The sequence below is a fragment of the Pongo abelii genome, chromosome 14 (genome assembly GCF_028885655.2).
Source record: "Pongo abelii isolate AG06213 chromosome 14, NHGRI_mPonAbe1-v2.0_pri, whole genome shotgun sequence".
NCBI classification, from domain to species: Eukaryota; Metazoa; Chordata; class Mammalia; order Primates; family Hominidae; genus Pongo; species Pongo abelii.
The window spans coordinates 26,557,399-26,577,235 of NC_071999.2; the positions used below are offsets into that span (position 1 = coordinate 26,557,399).

At 45.7% G+C, this 19,837-nt stretch overlaps 2 protein-coding genes across 16 annotated transcripts in view; one reads left to right on the forward strand and one right to left on the reverse strand.

Moving 5' to 3' along the window:
• The window catches only part of LOC100460674 (mitochondrial intermediate peptidase-like), a 171,778-nt gene that overhangs the window by 122,743 nt on the left and 29,198 nt on the right, over positions 1-19,837 (forward strand). The window lies entirely within an intron of this gene.
• LOC100450382 (protein mono-ADP-ribosyltransferase PARP4) overlaps positions 1-19,837 on the reverse strand; it is a 74,915-nt gene that overhangs the window by 14,960 nt on the left and 40,118 nt on the right. For 7 of the 11 annotated variants that reach the window (XM_063714728.1, XM_063714735.1, XM_063714727.1 and 4 more), the window contains exon 1: positions 2,955-3,474. In XM_063714728.1, coding sequence (XP_063570798.1) covers positions 2,955-3,020 — 66 coding nt within the window. In that variant the 5' untranslated portion in view covers positions 3,021-3,474. Of the gene's footprint in view, positions 1-2,954; positions 3,475-6,043; positions 9,821-11,198; positions 12,639-13,095; positions 13,257-14,859; positions 15,034-16,032; positions 16,171-17,011; positions 17,162-19,837 lie in introns of those variants that run through there. The other 4 variants (XM_063714732.1, XM_063714736.1, XM_063714731.1 and 1 more) reach the window with 3 other exon arrangements.

The following is a 19,837-nucleotide window of genomic DNA, read 5'->3' on the forward strand; positions in this document are numbered from 1 at the left end:
GGCCTCCCAAAGTGCTGGGATTACAGGTGTGAGCCACCGTGCCCGGCCATTTTTTTGCTTTTGTTTTTGTTTGTTGTTTGTTTTTGAGATGGGGTCTCACTCTGTCACCCAGGCTGGAGTGCAGTGGCGTGCTCTCGGCTCATTGCAACCTCTGCCTCTCAGGTTCAAGTGATTCTCCTGCCTCAGCCTCCTGAGTAGCTGGGAGTACAGATGCCTGACAGTGCACTCAGCAAATTTTTGTATTTTTTGTGGAGATGGGGTTTTGCCATGTTGGCCAGGGTGGTCTCAAACTCCTGACCTCAGGTAATCTGCTTGCCTCAGCCTCCCAAAGTGCTGGGATTACAGGCAAGAGCCACTGCACCTGGCCAAAATCTCATAATGTTTTAAGAAAGTTTACAAATTTGTGTTGAACTGCATTCAAAACTGTCCTGGGCCACATGCAGCCCATCACTCATGGGTAAGACAAGCTAAGTATAAAGTAATTATCTTATCTTTTCTTTTCTGTTTTGAGACAAAGTCTTGCTCTGTTACCCAGGCTAGATTGCAGTGGCATGATCTCAGGTCACTGCAACCTCTGCCTCCCAGGTTCAAGCGATTCTCCTGCCTCAGCCTACTGAGTAACTGGGATTACAGGTGCCTGCCACCGTGCTTGGCTAATTTTTGTATTTTTAGTAGAGACAGGGTTTCACCATCTTGGCCAGGCTGGTCTCCAACTCCTGACCTCATGATCTACCTGCCTCGGCCTCCCAAAGTGCTGGGAATACAGGTGTGAGCCACTGGGCCTGGCCAGTAGTTATCTCTTCTTTAAAGTTATTCACTTGTTTTTTAAATTGATGTGTAACATTGGATGTATTTATTATATATCACATGATAAAAGAATCCCTCTAAATAATACTTCCCTCTTGGATTATGTGAATCTTTGTCATTTAAAGCTCAGCATAAGTAAAAAAAAAAAAAAAGAAAAAGAAAAAAAAACAATGAAGAGATTACTTCATTCACAAATAAGTATCAAATTTTAGTGCTTAAAAATTAACAAGGTGGGCCGGGCGCGGTGGCTCATGCTTGTAATCCCAGCAATTTGGGAAGCCGAGGTGGGTGGATCATGAGATCAGGAGATTGAGACCATCCTGGCTAACACGGTGAAACCCCATCTCTACTAAAAATACAAAAAATTAGCAGGGCCTGGTGGCACGTGCCTATAGTTCTAGCTATTCGGGAGGCTGAGGCAGAAGAATCACTTGAACCGGGGAGTCAGAGGTTGCAGTGAGCCGAGATTGCACCACTGCACTTCAGCCTGGGTGACAGAGTGAGACTCCATCTCAAAAAAAAAAAAAAACTTACCATGGAGATCATGAAAATGGCACGAATAGTGTGGGATTTCTCTAAGATTGTTGATATTAATTCCATTAGACTCTTATGTGAGTGAAGAAGAAGACTTCCCCTGAGTAAGTTCAGACAGTTTGTGATAGCGTTTCTACATCGATTCCTCAGGATTTAACTATATATTTTTGAAAACATCTCAATTTTAAATGTTTCTTTCAAGATGGTGAATTAAACAGAGATAGCCCTTCAACAGGTTGAACTCAGCATATGCCGAGTGTGAAATGCAAATGATGGAGTTAGAGAACCATACAACAATGGTAATGATTCAGAAACATGGTGTTGAGCAGAATAAGGCAGACACAAAAGAGTACCTATGGCATGGCATGCATCTGTATACGCGAAATTCCAGAATAAACAAGCTAACCCATGATAAGAAAGAGACTGGCCGGGAAGAGTGAGAGTTCACTTTCTGGGGTGACATAATAGTTAGATCTTGGCTGGGCACGGTGGTTTACGCCTGTAATCCCAACGCTTTGGGAGGCCGAGGCGGGTAGATCACCTGAGGTCAGGAGTTCAAAACCAGCCTGACCAACATGGAGAAACCCTATCTCTAGTAAAAATACAAAATTAGCTGGGCGTGGTGGCACACGGCTGTAATCCCAGCCACTCGGGAGGCTGAGGCAGGAGAATTGCTCGAACCTGGGAAGCAGAGGTTGCGGTGACCTGATATTGTGCCACTGCACTCCAATGGGCAACAAGAGATATTGTGCCATTGCACTCCAGCCTGGGCAACAAGGGAGAAACTCTGTCTCAAAAATAATAATAATAATATAAAAATAAAAATAAAAATAATAAAAATAAAATAATGTAGATCTTGAACGGGGGTTGGGTTATGCTGGGATACGTACTTTCCAAAGTTAGTAAACTTACACTTAAGGTTATATATCTTGGCCGGGCGCGGTGGCTCACGCCTGTAATCCCAGCACTTTGGGAGACTGAGGCAGGTGGATCACGAGGTCGAGAGATGGAGACTATCCTGGTGAACATGGTGAAACCCCGTCTATACTAAAAATACAAAAATTAGCCAGGCGTGGTGGTCTGTGCCTGTAATCCCAGCTACTCAGGAGGCTGAGGCAGGACAATTGCTTGAACCCCGGAAGCGGAGGTTGCAGTGCGCCGAGATCTTGCCACTGCACTCCAGCCTGGGCGACAGAGTGAGACTCTGTCTTAAAAAAAAAAAAAAAAAAGGCGTCAAACCAGATGACACAAATCAAAAGATATTTCACTTTGTTTTGGTTCATTTTGTTTTTTTGAGACAAGAGTGCAGTGGGGCCATCTCGGCTAACTGCAACTTCCAGCTCTTAGGCCCAAGCGATCCTCCCACCTCAGCCTCTCCAGTAACTGGGATAACAGGTACGCACCACCAGGCCCGACTAATCTTTTTTGGAATTTTTTGTAGAGATGGGGTTTCGCTATGATGCCCTGGCTAGTCTTCAACTCCTGGACTCAAGTGATCTGCCCACCTCGGCCCCCTAAAGTACTGGGATTACAGGCCTGAGCTGTGTAATTTCATGCCGCGTGACACAGCCCGGTAACAAGGAAGAAACCCCGCGGGTCCAGCGTCTACTCACATAGGTGGGGTGATGGCTGATAAATCCCAGCAGGAGGAGCCAAAAGAGCAGCCACCACCCCGGCATGTCCTGGTCCTCTCAGGGCGCCCTGAGGCGGCCAGGACAGAGGCGGGGGTGGCTTAGGGCAGGGGGAGGGAAGGGGATGGGGAGGCGGAGGGAAGGGGGAGGGGAGGGGAGGGAAGGGAAGGGAAAGGAGGAGAAGGGGGCTGTTGGGCACCTGGAGGTGGAAGAGGAGGAGGAGGAGGAGGAGAAAGGGGTCTGGGAAAGGATCCGGTTCAAATTAAGTTCTCAAGCACTGGTGGAAGGTTTAGCTACAGGTCACGGAGAAGGTCAATCAGGGAAGCAACAGGACGCGCAGGGCAAGGGAGCGTGAGGCTTAGGAGCAGTTAGATGGAGACCAAGGTTCTGCTTTCCACCAAACCTTCTTCGGTCTGGGCCCTCTCTTAGCAACCCTGGGATTTTATACTCCCTCTCCACCAATCCCTGACGCCGGTGGTGCGGCCTCACAATGGACATCCCATGAGTGCCCCACCATGCCAATGCCCCCTCCCCCATCTCAGCCCCCCACGCTCCTCCCAAGGACAGGTCCTCTCTGGAACCTTCACAAACCTGATTTCTGGTCCTCCCCAACCAGCTCCCTGTCCCTGCTTCTGGGCACTCCTTCCTTCCTGAGCTCCCAGGATTCCTCAAGGTCACTCTTGGCCACAAAACATAAAAAACAAATGATGGCAGGATGGCAGGAAGAACCTCATACCCAAGCAGAGTGCTAGGTTTTACAGCCCCCGCTCAGCCATTCATATCCTAAGCAACAAAACATCAGCAGGATGTGGAAGGTCCCAATAGTAAACCATCTCCATCACATCCATGTAGCCATCAGGCCATCAACCTGTATCTCAGGGACAAATGTTGCAGATACACTCATTTTAAGCATGCATGGTACATTTACAAAAATTAACCTGACTTATTTTGTTCCAGCAAATCTCAATATATTTTACAGCAATCAAATCACACAGCATGTTTCTGATCATATAACTGTGCTAGAAGTCAATGATTAAAAGCTAACTCAAAATTATTATTTGCTTGGAAATTCAAAGTGCCCTTATAAGATATAAACATAAGAAAGAATCCAAAATGAAACAAGATTACCTTTAAACTCAATGATAAGATCATAACATGGCAAGAAAATGTCTCCCTCTGGCCTGGGAATTCCACTTTGTGGCACAAGGTTGTGTGATCTCACATAACCCCTAACCCACCTAGACATGTTAACATCTGAAACAGAGTGATGATGTGACTTATCTATATCATCTTACTGCCTGTGTGCGTGGACTTTAAATTCTGAACCCAAATGGGGGAGAAAACCAAGTTGACTTTCATGATTGACCTTTCAGGGATGTCCAAGAAATCTGCATTTCAAGAAACAAACATCATCAGCTTCTCTCCTAGGGTATTTGGCCACAATACCCAGAGGGCTTGGCAGCATCATGAGTGATGGGTGGGGAGCACCAAGCAGGTGGGCAGGACCCAGGGCCTGGTGACCAGGACAGACCCCCACTATCCATCACCTTTGCAGGCCCTGTCCTCAGCTAAACTTCCCAAAGGCCTTCTTCTGCCCGATCACACAGAGTGTGCCCAAACTCACTCAGGCCTCTGGCAGTTGGACACAATGGTTCATGCCTGTAATCACAGCACTTTGAGAGGCCGAGGTGGGTGGATTATGAAGTCAGGAGTTCAAGACCAGCCTGGCCAAGATGGTGAAACCCCATCTCTACTAAAAATGCAAAATTAGCCAGCGTAGTGGCAGACGCCTGTAATTCCAGCTACTCAGGAGGCTGAGACAGAGAATTGCTTGAACCCAGGAGGCAAAGGTTTCAGTGAGCTGAGATTGTGCCACTACAATCCAGTCTGGGTGACAGAGCAAAACTCAAAAAAATAAATAAATAAAATAAGGGGCCGGGCACCGTGACTCATGCCTATAATCCCAGCAATTTGGGAAGCTGAAGTAGGTGGATCATCTGAGGTCAGGAGTTGGAGACCAGCCTGAGCAACAGGGTGAAACCCCGTCTTTACTAAAAAGACAAAAAATAAATCAGGTGTGGTGGTGCACACCTGTAATCCCAGCTACTCGTGAGGGTGAGGCAGGAGAAGCTCTTGAACCTGGGAGGTGGAGGTTGCAGTGAGCTGAGATCGCACCATTGCACTTCAGCCTGGGCAACAAGAGTGATCACTTTGGGATTGTGATTTTTGAGATTTTAGATGTGAGGGATTTTGATCTTTCAGGATTTAACCTATTTTACAGTTGAGCAGACTGAGCCACAAAGAGGGGATGTGAACTGCCCAAGGTCTCACAGGTGGTGAATGTTTGTAGCTGGAACCTGAACTAAGGAAGGAGACCACTACTACTGCTGCCCTCCTTCCACCATCTTGCCTAGTTCACAAGACAGGAGGAAAGAGAGAAAGCAAAAATTTAGAAACAAAAGTGAGATAAACAGCCAGACAACCTTGGCACCACCACCTGCCATAGGAGTTAAAAATAATAATAATGACATCAACCCCTGACCTAAACTACTTGTGTTATCTGTAAATTCCAGACATTGTATGAAAAAGCATTGCAAAACTTTCTGTTCTGTTAGCTGATGCATGCAGCCCCCAGTCACGTTCCCCATGCTTGCTCGATTTATCACGACCCTTTCACGTGGATCCTTTAAAGTTGTAAGCCTTTAAAAAGGCCAAGAATTTCTTTTTCGGGGAGCTCGGCTCTTAAGACACAAATCTGCCAGTGCTCCCAGACAAATAAGCCTTTTCCTTCTTTAATCCGCTGTCTGAGGAGATTTGTCTGTGGCTCGTCCTGCTACAGAACCAGGGTCTACCTTGGCAAGGGATTCCACACTGAGTCTCCTCCTGAGAAGCCTGCTCTCAGGGGTTTTGAGGAAATTCATGGTCAGTAAACTGTGTCTCAGGAAATTGTTCCTCTCATGCCATTAGTACCTCTAATGCATCAGTCAGGATAAACAAGATTATGATGCAATAACAAGCAACCTCCATTCTCCCTCTCTTTGTTTTGTTTTGTTTTTTTGGAGATAAGAATCTTGCTCTGTTGCCCAGGCAGGAGGGCAGTGGTGTGACCTTGGCTCACTACAACCTCTACCTCTTGGTTCAAGCAATTTTCCTGCCTCAGCCTCCTGAGTAGCTGGGATTACAGGCATGCCCCACCACACCTGGCTAATTTTTGTATTTTTAGTAGAGACGGGGTTTCACTGTGTTAGCCAGGCTGGTCTTGAACTCCTGGCTTGAAGTGATCCACCAGCCTTGGGCTCCCAAAGTGCTGGAATTACAGGCATGAGTCATTCTGCCTGGTGCACCCCCCGTTCTCCATAGAGAAATCAACACAACACATCCACAACAGCCTTGGATTAGTCTGCACTGGAAACATCCAGAGTCCTGTGGCACAAAGAAAAGAGACATGCCCGGCCACTTACTGACTCTGAAAGTTTCTGCTGAATAATGACACGGGTTCAGGCCAGTCGTGGTGGCTCACGCCTGTAATCCCAGCACTTTGGGAGGCCGAGGTGGACAGATCACGAGGTCAGGAGATCGAGATCATCCTGGCTAACACAGTGAAACCCCGTCTCTACTAAAAATACAAAAAATTAGCCAGGCGCGGTGGCAGATGCCTGTAGTCCCAGCTACTCAGGAGGCTGAGGCAGGAGAATGGCATGAACCCGGGAGGTAGAGCTTGCAGTGAGCTCTACTCCCGTCTCCGAAAAAACAAAAACAAAAATTAGCCAGGCGTGTTGGCATGTGCCTGTAGTCCCAGCTACTCGAGAGGCTGAGGCAAGAGAATCGCTTGAACCAGGGGGACGGAGGTTGCGGTGAGCCGAGACTGCGCTACTGCACTTCAGCCTGGGAGGCAGAGTGAGACTCCTTCTCAGAAAAAATGCTTTCTTCCGACTTACACAAGCCGGAAGAAGAAAATGTCATTTATTTTCATGGTAGGAGATTTATGCCAAGATTTTACACCAGGTGGAGACCTGTACCAGCTCCCTCTGCTCCCATCTCCCAGAGTTCTAGGAATTTACTCTTGCACACTGGCTCTTTCATGTCTCTTGGACTTTGCCTACGGAGGTCTCTCTGCCTAGCACGCCTTCTCTCCATGTCTCACCGTTATCCTCCCGCTTTATTTATTTATTTATTTATTTTTATTGTTTGAGAAAGTGTCTGACTTTGCCACCCAGGCTGGATTGCAGTGGCGTGGTCACTGTTGACTGCAGCCTCAAATTCCTGGGCTCAAGAAATCCTCCCGTCTCAGCCTCCCAAGTAGGTATGCGTCACCACACCCAACTAGTTTTTTAATTTGTGTGTGTGTGTTTGGTAGAGATAGTAGAGATGTTGCCCAGGCTGGTCTCAAACTCTTGGGCTCCACTGATCCTCCCACCTAAGCCTCCCAAAGTGCAGAGATTACAGGTATGAGCCACCACACACACCCAGCCTCTCCATCTATTTTATTTATTTATTTATTTATTTATTTCTGAGACACAGTCTCCCTCTGTGCCCCACACTGGTGTGCAGTGGTGCAATCTTGGGTTCACTGCAACATTTGACTCCCGGGTTTAAGTGATTCTCCTGCCTCAGCTTCCAGAGTAGCTGAGATTACAGGTGTGAACCATCACGCCCAGCTAATTTTTGTATTTTTAGTAGAGATGGGGTTTTGCCATATTGGCCAGGCTGGTCTCAAACTCCTGACCTCAAGGGATGCACCTGCCTCAGCCTCCCAAAGTGCTGAGATTACAGGCCTGAGCCACCATGCCCTGCTACTGCACCCAGCTACTCAAGGTAAATATGGAGCCAACATACTTGACTATCTGCAGGGGTCCACCCAGGGTAGGGGAGATGTGAGCACTGGCGTCGGAGGGAGCCCAGCTTATTGGCCCAACTCAGAGATTGACCCATTTCCTGGTGGGCATAGCACTCCAAGGCTTGTCACTCACAGCCTCTGCAACTCCAAGTCTTGGTATGCCTGAAACCCATACTCCACAAGAGCAAGCCTTCACTGAGCACCTAGGGTGGGACAGATAGGCCAGGGCTGAGCACGCAAGAGGAAGGAGACCCAGACCTTGCCTTGAGGAGATCACTTTCAGCCAGGGACAGAATTACTCCAGAGTGTCGCAGACAAAGGGACCAAAGCCTCCGATTTTCTTTTCTTTTTTTTTTCTAATTTTTTTGAGATGGAGTTTCACTCTTGTTTCCCAGTCTGGAGTGCAATGGCATGATCTCGGCTCACTGCAACCTCTGCCTCCTGGATTCAAGCGATTCTCCTGCCTCAGCCTCCCATGTAGCTGGGATTACAGGCACCCGCCACCATACTCAGCTAATTTTTTGTATTTTGAGTAGAGACAGGGTTTCACCATATTGGCCAGGCTGGTCTCAAACTCCTGACCTCAGGTGATCCACCCACCTAGGCCTCCTAAAGTGCTGGGATCACAGGTGTGAGCCATCGTGCCTAGCCATCTCCAATAGAAGGAGGCAGAGAGAGGTTTGGCACCCAACAGAAATGAGTTTAAATCTTGGTTCCCCTGGTTCTTGGCTCAAGCTTCTCTGGTGCCCAGTGTCTTCCTATGAAAGGGAATGAGAGGGGTCTGGGGTTGTGACAAAATCATGTTTCTAGTGCTGGGCAAGGTGATATGCACCTGTAATATCAGCAACTCAGGAGCCTGAGGAGGGAGGATTGCTTGAGGTCAAAAATTCCAGCCCAGGCCGGGTGCAGTGGCACACGACTGTAATCCTAGCACTTTGGGAGGCCGAGGTGGGCAGATCACCTAAGGTCAGGAGTTTGAGACCAGCCTGGCCAACGTGGTGAAATTCCGGCTCTACTAAACATACAAAAAGTAGCTGGGCATAGTGGCGGGCAGCTGTAGTCCCAGCTACTCCCAACCTGGGAGGCAGAGGTTGCAGTAAGCCGAGATCGTGCCACTGCACTGCAGCCTGGGCGACAAGAGCAAAACTCCATCTCAAAAAATAAAAAAAAATAAATAAAATAAATGAAAAAATAAAATAAAAATAAAAATAAAAATAAATTCAAGCTTAGCCTGGGCAACATAGGGAGAACCCATCTCAAAAAAAAAATAAAAGGCCAGGCACGGTGGCTCACACTTGTAATCCCAGCACTTTGGGAAGCCAAGGCGGGTGGATCACCTGAGGTCAGGAGTTCAAGACGAGCCTGGCCAACATGGTAAAATCCTATCTCTACTAAAAATACAAAAACTGGCTGGACGTGGTGGCACATGCCTGTAGTCCCAGCTACTTGGGAGGCTGAAGCAGGAGAATTGCTTGAACCTGGAGGCAGAGGTTGCAATGAGCTGAGATCACACCACTGCACTCCAGCCTGGGCATCAGAGTCTCTTATCTCCAAAAAAAAAAAAAAAAAAAGTAGTCAGGAAGAGACATCAACAAAAATTGGTGATGAATGGGGTAGCGGTGGCACTGGGGAACAAAAGGGAACAGATATTTTGCACTGCAATTGTCATCTCATTTCTTTTCTTTTTTTTTTGAGATGGAGTCTCCTTCTGTTGCCAGGCTGGAATACAGTGGTGTGATCTCGGCTCACTGCAACCTCCGCCTCCCGGGTTCAAGCGATTCTCCTGCCTTAGCCTCCCAAATAGTTGAGACTACAAGCACATGCCACCATGCCCAGCTAATTTTTTTATTTTTAGTAGACACAGGGTTTCGCCATTTCGGTTAGGATTGTCTTGATCTCTTGAACTTCTGATCTGCCCACTTCATCCTCCCAAAGTGCTGGGATTACAGGTGTGAGCCATCATGCCTGGCCAATTGTCATCTCTCTTAAATATTGAGCACATATGGCTACGCTGTAAAGGAAATTTTAAAATCTCAGGATCCCAGCCCCCCATCTTCTTATGCAAAAGAGAAAGTCATTGCAACACCCTTTTCCAAATGAATAGCTGTTCCTAAGATCATGTAACAGCCAGATAGATGTCTACTCAGCAAGAAAAGGCCTCAGGTATCTGGGAAGGGCTGCACCCCGTAGATCATTCATAAGTAAGTTATTTGCTGGCCTCCTATAATCAAGGACATGACAATGTTAATGTTAGGTCTACAAACTTTTTTTTTCTTTGAGATGGAGTCTTCCTCTGTCACCCAGGCTGGAGTGTAGTTGCGCAATCTGGGCTCACTGCAAACTCTGCCTCTCAGGCTCAAGCAATTCTCTTGCCTCAGCCACCCGAGTAGCTGGGATTATGGGCATGTGCCTCCACACTGGGCTAATTTTTGTATTTTTAGTACAGATGGGGTTTCGCCATGTTGGCCAGGCTGTTTTCGAACTCCTGACCTCAGGGGATCCACCCGCCTTGGCCTCCCAAAGTGCTGGAATTACAGGTGTGAGCCACTGCACCCAGCTGAGTAAATTTCTTGATTGCACAGAATGTATGGTGATATTGGTGGACTTAAGGACATTGAATTGTTTATCAGGAATAAAGTATTATATGTGTTTTCTGGGGTCCTGGATAATGCTGTAGCATTCAGGGTAGATTGAGTAAAAAAAATGTAGAGATGGTTTCCTAGTTACATGTTTTTGCTTCTAATTTTCATTCATTTGCTATTTATTCTCTTCTGGCTTTGCTTGTGTATGCATATATATAAAACCATTATTATTATTATTATTTTTAGTTTCTAATGGAAGGCTTTTATTTGGTTCTGTGAATAGTCATTTATTTTCTATGTATTTCTAGCAAGTTGTATTCATTCCATTGATCTAGAATTCCTAGGCTGCGTTTGTCGGGCCTGCAGGAATTAATGGAGCATACCAGCTTTTTATTTTTTATATTTATTTTTTGAGACAGAGTCTCACTCTGTCACCCAGGCTGGAGTGCAATGGTGCAATCTCAGGTCACTGCAGCCTCCGCCTCAGAGGTTCAAGTGATTCTCTTGCCTCAGCCTCTGGAACAGCTGGGACTACAGGCGCCCACTACCACACCTGGCTAACTTTTTGTATTTTTAGTGGAGATGGGGTTTCATCATGTTGGCCAAGCTGGTCTCAAACTCCTGACCTCAGGTGATCCGTCTGCCTTGGCCTCCCAAAGTGCTGGGAGTACAGGCATGAGCCACCATGCCCGGCCTGGACTTTTTAAAAATTAAAGTGAAATTCCAAAAAGATAAAATTAACCATTAAGTGTACAATTTGGTAGTATTTAGTACAGAACATTCAAAGTGTCATGTAATCACCACCTCTAGTTCCAAAATTTTTATTTGCCCAAAAGAAAACCCCGTACCGTTTGGCTGTCAGTCCCCAACCCTCCCTGTCACGGCACTAGGCAATTTGCTGTCTCCATGGATTTATCTATTCTAGATATTTCATATAAACAGAATCGTACAATATGTGGCTTCTTTCGCTCAGCATATTTTTGAGGTTCCCCCGTTTGTAGTATGTGTCAGTGCTTCATTCCTTTTTCATTGCTGAATAATATTCTATTACATATATTTATCACGTTTTGCTTATCCACTTCCCTGTTGATGAGCATTTGGGTTATTTAACCACGTTTTGGCTGTTGTGAATAGTGTTGCTATGAATATTCATGTACAAGTACCTATTTGAGTACTTGCTTTCAAGTCCTTTGAGTATAGAACTAGGAGTGGAATTGCTGGGTCTTATTGTAATCGTATGTTTAATTTGTTAAGGAATCATCTAATGGAGGCTGCATCATTTTTCCCTCCCATCAGCAATGTGTGAGGCTTTCAGTCTCTCTATATCCTCACCAACACTTATAATTTTACATTAAAAAGAAATCATATGGCTGGGCGTGGTGGCTCACGCCTGTAATCCCAGCACTTTGGGAGGCCAAGGCTGGCAGATCATAACATCAGGAGACCGAGACCATCCTGGCTAAAGCAGTGAAACCCCATCTCTACTAAAAATACAAAAATTAGCCAGGCGTGGTGGCATGCGCCTGTAGTCCCAACTGCTGGGGAGGCTGAGGCAGGAGAATGGCGTGAACCCAGGAGGCAAAGGCTTGCAGTGAGCCGAGATCGTGCCACTGCACTCCAGCCTGGGAGACAGAGCGAGACTCCGTCTCAAAAAAAAAAAAAAAAAAGGAAATCATAGCCATCTTAGTAGATGTGAAGTGGTTTTCGGAATGGATTTTGAGAATGATCAAGGAAAGCAGAACATAATTTTAGATGAGTCTGAGTCAGGCCATAAGGTAAGAGTGGCTGGGTGTGGTTTTAGTGGGGCTCTGGAAAACCAGCTCTCTAAACAGCAGCAGCAACGCCCCCGCACAGCCCTGATTTGCAGCATTTGCTGATTTCCATGGCGCAAATCCTTCCCGTGTCCAATTTCAAGCTACCAATGGTTTAACAACCAGCTCACCAAATCTCTTAAATGTTGACAACTGGCTCTCATAAGCTGGTATGTGCGGCTACGACTCACCACCATTCGTTCTAAGGGCTGTGCCAAGCTGACGAAGAGGAACTGCTGCAATGGAATGAACCACCAAGTCAAAAGAGTCAGTCCCATGCTCGAGAACAAGCATGCAATGGGGTTTCCAAACCGAGAGGCTGGGCACAGACTCAACCACGGTGACCCTCAGGGGTGCTGACACCCAGCAAGGGCTCATCTGAGCAGGTGGTCCATCATGTTTGTTGTTACTGGAGAATGCCCTTCAGCGCAGGACCCTGGGTATTCACAGTGAATGAGAGCACAAGTGTAACTGGTATTCAGGAATGTGTTTTCCAGGTTTTCAGGGGCAGTTTTTCATGCCACAGAGAGGCCACGTTAGAAGACGCCATACCCATATTCCTGCATGTTTAAGTCTTAGTTTAAGTGGCTTTTTCTCTGTAATAACCTACAAAATACAAACTCGAACACGTTTTGATTTAAATTAAATTTAACTCTCAACAAGATTAGGTAACCTTGAAATCGGAGTGGAATATAGAGGGTGATTTCAAGCACAGAATACTGCCCCAGGCACCATTATGAGCAGAGAAGAAAGTAATTTGTCATCACACCACCGCTACTGTGGCTTGTTGCTGAAGATTAAATTATCTAGGTAATTACTGTAATCAGCTCTTCAACGGAGTCTCAAAGAGCATTATATTGTAACAGATCCTGAGATATTTCCTTTATGCTTACCTGTGATGATTCTGCAAAACCTCTTTTCTAACCCTGAGAAATTCTTCAGTATTCTGTTCAACGTGCTCAATTTTGCATCTCAAAGCTTGGTATTTGGCCAGGGATGGTGGGCTGGGTTTGGACAAATTAGTTTCACAGACATTAACCATGTCTCTTATTAGCTGTAGGTGGAAATAATACACAGATGTCAGAATCACCACATATCAAAATTAATATTTATATTACATTAACACTTTCTCAGAAAGATGGGAAAAGTCCATTTTCCCCCAAAGCTTGCTTTACTTTATTTATTTTTGAGACGGGTCTTGGTCTCACCCACGCTGGACTGTATGTAGTGGCATGACCATAGCTCACTGCAGCCTCAACCTCCTGAGTTCAAGAGATCCTCCCACCTTAGCCTCCAGAACTGTATTTGAATGGGCACTATATGTTCCCTCTTAGCAATACTGATGATTGACATTTTTTTTCTTTTTTTTAAGATGGAGTTTTGCTCTTCTTGACCAGGCTGGAGTGCAGTGGCGTGATCTTGACTCACTGCAACCTCTGCCTCCTGGGTTCAAGCGATTCTCCTGCCTCAGCCTCCTGAGTAAGTGGGATTACAGGTGCATGCCACCATGCCCAGCTAATTTTTTGTATTTTTAATAGAGATGGGGTTTCACCATGTTGGCCAGGCTGGTCTCAAACTCCTGACTGGTGATCCATCTGCCTTGGCCTCCCAAAGTGCTGGGCTTACAGGAGTGAGCCACCACACCTGACTGACAGATTCTTTATGTTTGATGTTAGGTAAATCATAGAATTTTGAATTTGGAAGGGTCTTATATTTTCTCATTGACCAGTTCTTTCCTTATTTTGGATTACTGATTCCTCTGGGAATCTGTTGAAAGTGATTATTTCCCAAACATGCAAAATTTCACATCTATAAACTCCTCTGAAGTCTAGGACACGAATCTCTGATCTTGGCTGAATCCCTGCATGCACAGATGAGGCAACGCGGACCAAGAGAGTGACTTCAGCCTTGTCTAAGGCAGGGTTGGCTGCCGTGGCTGCCTTCCTCTACTCACTAAGCCTGCTTCTCTCCTGGCAGCTCAGAGGAGAAGGCCCATTTCTGAGCAGCCACAGTGGCTCCAATCTCCTCACCAGCGACTGGTTTGAGAGATTGTGCACGACTTCATTCTGACCAGAGAAATATGAGTCTGCCAGGGGCTTCCTCTACATGACACAGAAAGAACTGTTACAGATGGGATGCTATGAACTACTGCAGCCATCTGCAGATCACAAGGAAGCCAGGCTAAGAGCAGAGCCGTCACTCTACAGGAAGTACAGAGGGACAGAAGGAGGCTGGGACCCTGATGATAACACTGACACACTGAGTCTCGGGGTGACCTAGGCCAGCAGGCAGCCCACAGCTGGACTTCTTATTGTCTGAGATCGTAAATGTCCTCATTGTTTAAGTTAGTTGCAGTTTCCCATTTCTTCTGCAGAGAGGATCCAAACTCATTCCAGGGTCTGAAAAGCTATTTTACAAGACAGCAATTTTAAAACTATTTCTGCATTTATGTCACTGTGCCAACATATTCACATTTGAAAATATGGTTTAACTTTCATAAGGATCCAGGGCTTTCTAAAATGGTTCAACAATTTATTTTCTAGCACAACTCTGGAGACAATTTCATGATTCAGTGTTACCTTATTCATCAGATTTCTAAAGACCCCCACCCTCAACATATTTTATAGTAAATTGAATTCTATATTTCAGAGGTTTACCTGGCAGAGGTCTGCTTTCTTAGCCAATAGTCCCAGGTTCACTTCTTTGGGCGTTGTGCCTTTGTGAGGTATCAGTCTGTAAAACTCTGTCATCATCTTTTGCAATTGCTCTGCTGTTTCTCCATTTTTCAGTGCTGCCTTTACTAGGAGGAGAATCCCCTCTGCTTTGCTCACCTTTCAACAGATCGTATATGCTTATTACAATGAAATCTCAATACAGAAATTAAAGAGCATGCACAAAACTATATAAATAATTGTTGGACATATCAAGACTACCCATTTTCTATGGACAGCCATCACAAAGCAAATGCTGATCTTTACTGGAGACGTATCTCAGTTGTGGCAAAGATGCCATGAGGATTGTTGCAAAACTGGGCTCAGTTTTACTAGAGGAAAGAACCAGAGTCTTATATTTCTATACATATGTGGACACATCTACATACGTATACAGACAGAGAGAAACACTAATGCGACTGTGATAGACTTGCTTTTCACATGAGAAATTTAGAAAACTGTCAGAATCAGACCAGGGATAAAAACCTCCTGAATGTGTTTCTAATTACACAAGTACTTCATGGGCTTTATCCCAGTTAGCCATTTTCTCCTTGAGATAAATTAGTTTAATTCCACAGAGGAAAACTGACCATATTATTTCAATACAACAATGCAGTTGCACAAGTTGTACCATTGGGGATATCTTCTTTTGTCTGCTCTTTTCATTGCAATTATGCTTAATCAAGAAAGGAAGAACATTTTCTGGTGGTCTGCAGGCATGCCTGCCTTTCCTAAAAGTCAGAAGGTGCGAGACTGTGGAGTCACTAGGAAATGGGTTGGGGTCAGGGCATCTCACTGGGGACCAAGACCACCCATATCCCTCCAGCTTCCTGCAAACCTCTTGGCACAGAGGATCAGGCCTCCTAATTGGCCAGCACCAGAAGCCTGCCTTCGATCAGCTCTTGAGGCTGATATTTTACAGACAGGGATGTCTAGGTTTCTCAGAAGCTTTTCTCCTCAGTGCTGTTAGTGGTCCCTTTCTTCAGGGTACAAGGAAAGAACATTTAGGAATGAATTCCAGAGCAGTCAGGCCAGCACGCAAACACACGTGTTATTGCTGATGCCATTCAACCAGGAGGCAGATTTCTCCCATTCTGTTTCAGCGACACACCGACTTACATCGTTGAGGCTAATCCTGTTCACTGGCTTGAGAAGCATGTGTTCCAGGTGGCCCAGGGCCTCTGCCCAAATCATCTCTACTAAATCGCCCACCTCTTGGCTCAGAGTGCTTGAATTCATGACTTCCTCCAAAAGTAACTGCAACAATAAAATAGAAATGCCACCAAAAAGTCATCATGTGTGAGTTTGTGGAAAACTTACATGGGCCAACGAACAGAGGTGTGAGGAGAAATAATTAATTAGAGCCCAGGAGAGTCATCCCCAGCCAGGTAACTAAATCCTTTCTCTACTGGATCCTCCCTCTGTCTTCCTCCATTCCCTCTTCTCTGATTCCCTCCTACCCCCTTTTCTTCCTGTTCTATTTTTTCCTTCACCCTGTAAACTCTAGGCCTGTCAGTAGTAGTCAACACACGAAGTCAGGGTTAAGGACCCTTGACTCATGGCTAGCTTGTAAAGAGATCTCCCAAAAGCTGGGAGGGTCTGTTGCTGAAATAAGCAATACATCTCCTGGCTTGTTCTAAAACACATTCCCCACTCAACTTCCATGCCTTTCTATGAGTTCAGATTTCCTTTTCTGAACTCCTCCTCTTCCCTCCTGACAGTTATTTATTTATGTACTTGAGACAGGGTCTTGCTGTATTGCCCAGGTTGGGGTGCAGTGGCATGATCATAGCTCACTGTAACCTCTAACTGCTGGATTCAAGTGGTCCTCCTGCCTCAGCCTCATGAGTAGCTAAGACTACAGGCACACCACCATTCCTGGCTAATGTTTTTCAGTTTATGTAGAAATGGGTCTCTCTATGTTGCCAAGGCTGGTCTTGAACTCCTGGCCTCAAGTGATCCTCCTGCCTTGGCCTCCCAAACTGCTGGGATACAGGCATGAGCCACCAAGCTTGGCCCAGTTTTTTATTTGTAATAGAGAAAACATTTCTATTAAAAATATTCAATCAACAACAAAAAAATTATAAATCAATCTCACTGCTTGTAATTGTTCAGATGCTAATTGGGTTGCTTCAGGTGTGAAATGTTCTCTTAGTAGAAATCCTTGTTTTTTCAGTTCTTCAATGTAATTTTCATAGTATTCACTTGCATCTTCAGAGGTTTTCTTTATAGCAAACTGTCTTCTAGTCTGTGAATTATGGTGAACAGCAAAAGTACAGTCATTATTTACATATCTAGCTTTATTGAACACAAATAAAGCATTAGGTCCTTGACATGAAGAAGCTTAGAAATTAGTTTTTTTCAAAGAATTACTTAAATTTTAAATTCTTTTTCTTTTCCTTTTTTTTTTTTTTTTTTTGAGACAGGGTCTTGCTCTGTTGCCCAGACTGGAGTGCAGTAGCACAATCTCGACTCACTGCAACCTCCACCTCCTGGGTTCAAGTGATTCTTCTGCCTCAGCCTCCTGAGTAGCTGGGACCACAGGCATGCACCACCACACCTGGCTAATTTTTTTTGTATTTTTTTGGTAGAGATGGGGTTTCAACCATGCTGGCTTGAATAACTCCTGACCTCAAGCAATCCACCCACCTCAGCCTCCCAAAGGGCTAGGATTACAGGCGTAAGCCACCATGCCTGGCCAGAATTACCAAAATTTTAAACTCTTAATAGCCTAAAACCTGGAGGTAAAGGGGAAAAAGCTTGAGAACGCACAGCAGACAGAAAAGATCGTTTGTTTCACTGGAGAGTCACTCAAAGTTTCCTTCCAAGTCTACAGACTCCTTACCAACCATTCTAATTAGCTTGGAAATCTGGTTTTCCAGCTTTTTGGAAATGAGAAAAAAAAAAAAACAGGGGAGGGGAAGAAAAGAAAAATACTTCAGAAAGGAAGAACTGTTAGAGACAGGCACACAGTGAAAATGAAATCACAGCCAATAGACAGGCAGGAAAGTTATTAGGTCATGCACGTGTTAAAGGCTCCAGCTCCTCCCTCATCCCAAACTGCCTACGGAGGCGGCACTTTCTGCTTTTCCGGGAAACTCCTGCCCCTGTAGTGGGCAGTGATCCTAACATTAACCCCAGGAAAATCTGGGAGAACCTGCCCCAGCTCAAAGCCCTGGTGTCCTTGTAGGTGTTGGCTGAGCCCCTGGCTTGGGGGTGTGGACCCCTGGAAAGCCACACTACTCAGGATACCCATAAGCCGCCCTCCTAGATAGGGGGGCCGCAGGATGCCTCTGAAACTTGGAAAATAGAAGTGCCTGTTGAAGTCACTCCATTTAAGAAGGTAGAGTTTAACGTAATTTTGGAAGATTCCCATCAAAATGGTTTTATTAAGCAGAAGGGCAGGCTGGAAAATCCTCTTCAGCAGAACAGCGGACTAAGGCTCACTGCTATCAAGGTGGACAGGCTTCTCTGCTCAGCAAACCAGGCTCACCCAGGGGATGCTATACACAGACTTGGGCTTGCTGAGGGAGGAAGGCACCCTGAGGGATGTCCTGGCCTAAACGATGCTATAGTTTTCTTTCCCAATGAAGAAAACAATAACACATTCTATCATGTTTTTCACCTTCGTTTTTACTTACTTCTTACCCAAACAACTAAATCCTCCACAAAATACAGTATGCATTTCAGAGTACAAGGGTAACAAAACTCCTTCTCCTTCTTGGACGTATTTGACCATGGATTCGCTTTCTAGCTCTGTTCCCACGGAAATCTGATAAAGATGGCATGTCAGCTGTAATAGTAGGCAAAATTGCTTATGTAATTGTGGCCTCTCATTGATAAATTGCATTGAGACTGGGGGTTCAATGGTGGGAAACCCAAGCTTTGGGCTTGTCAGAGAGCAGTGACTCATATAATTGGGTATGTCCCTTGAGGGCATCTGGAACTTGAGACAATGCTACAAGAGCTACGGGCTCTTGTGGGGTAGGGCTTCCAAGCCAAGTGGATCTCACATCCACCTGATGTGAGTCTCTTTCTCTTGTACCTGAGCTGACACTCAGAGTGGGAACAAAGGGAAAAGCTCCTGGAGCCTGTGTGGGCCTCTGTGAGGGCCACTCTCATGGAGAAGTGACTGTTTCCTGGCCCAAGATAGAGCTGTAGGCAGGACGCAGTGGCTCATGCCTGTAATCCCAGCACTTTGGGAGGCCAAGGCAAGCAGATCATGAGGTCAGGAGTTCGAGACCAGCCTGGCCAACATGGTGAAACCCCATCTCTACTAAAAACACAAAAATTAGCCAGGCGTGGTGGCGCATGCCTGTAATCCCAGCTACTCAGGAGGCTGAGGCACAAGAATCGCTTGAACCTGGGAGGCAGAGATTGCAGTGAGCCGAGATCGCACCACTGCACTCCAGCATGGGCAACAGAGTGAGACTCTGTCTCGGGGAAAAAGAAGAAAAAAAAAGATAGATCTGTAACTCTGAATGTCTACTTGAGAAGGCATCCTGGTGGGTGTTGCAGCATTTTATTTGAACTTCAGGCATTAATTCTAAATTTATTTTTGTTTCATGATTGTTTTAGATTGGAACTGTGCTCTTGACCTGATACTGACTGACCTAGGGCAAAGGTATGGCCTCTGCAAAGCCTCCTTTGTTGTTCCCAGGGCTCTGTGACCTTGAGCCATCAACACCCCATATATATATTCAGGATTGGAAATGTCACAGTGGATTGTAATGATGAGTGTTATTTCTTTCTAGACAGTGATCTCTGATGCCAGGGTGTGAAGCTATTTTTATCTTTGAGTGTCAGCCCTAGTCGATTGCTTGGTACACAGCAGGTGCTTAATGAAGTGTATCAGTGGAATGCTTTCAGAGGTGTAAATATTAGGAAAATATCCCATAAGTGAAGTGGAACAAGGGCAGAAATG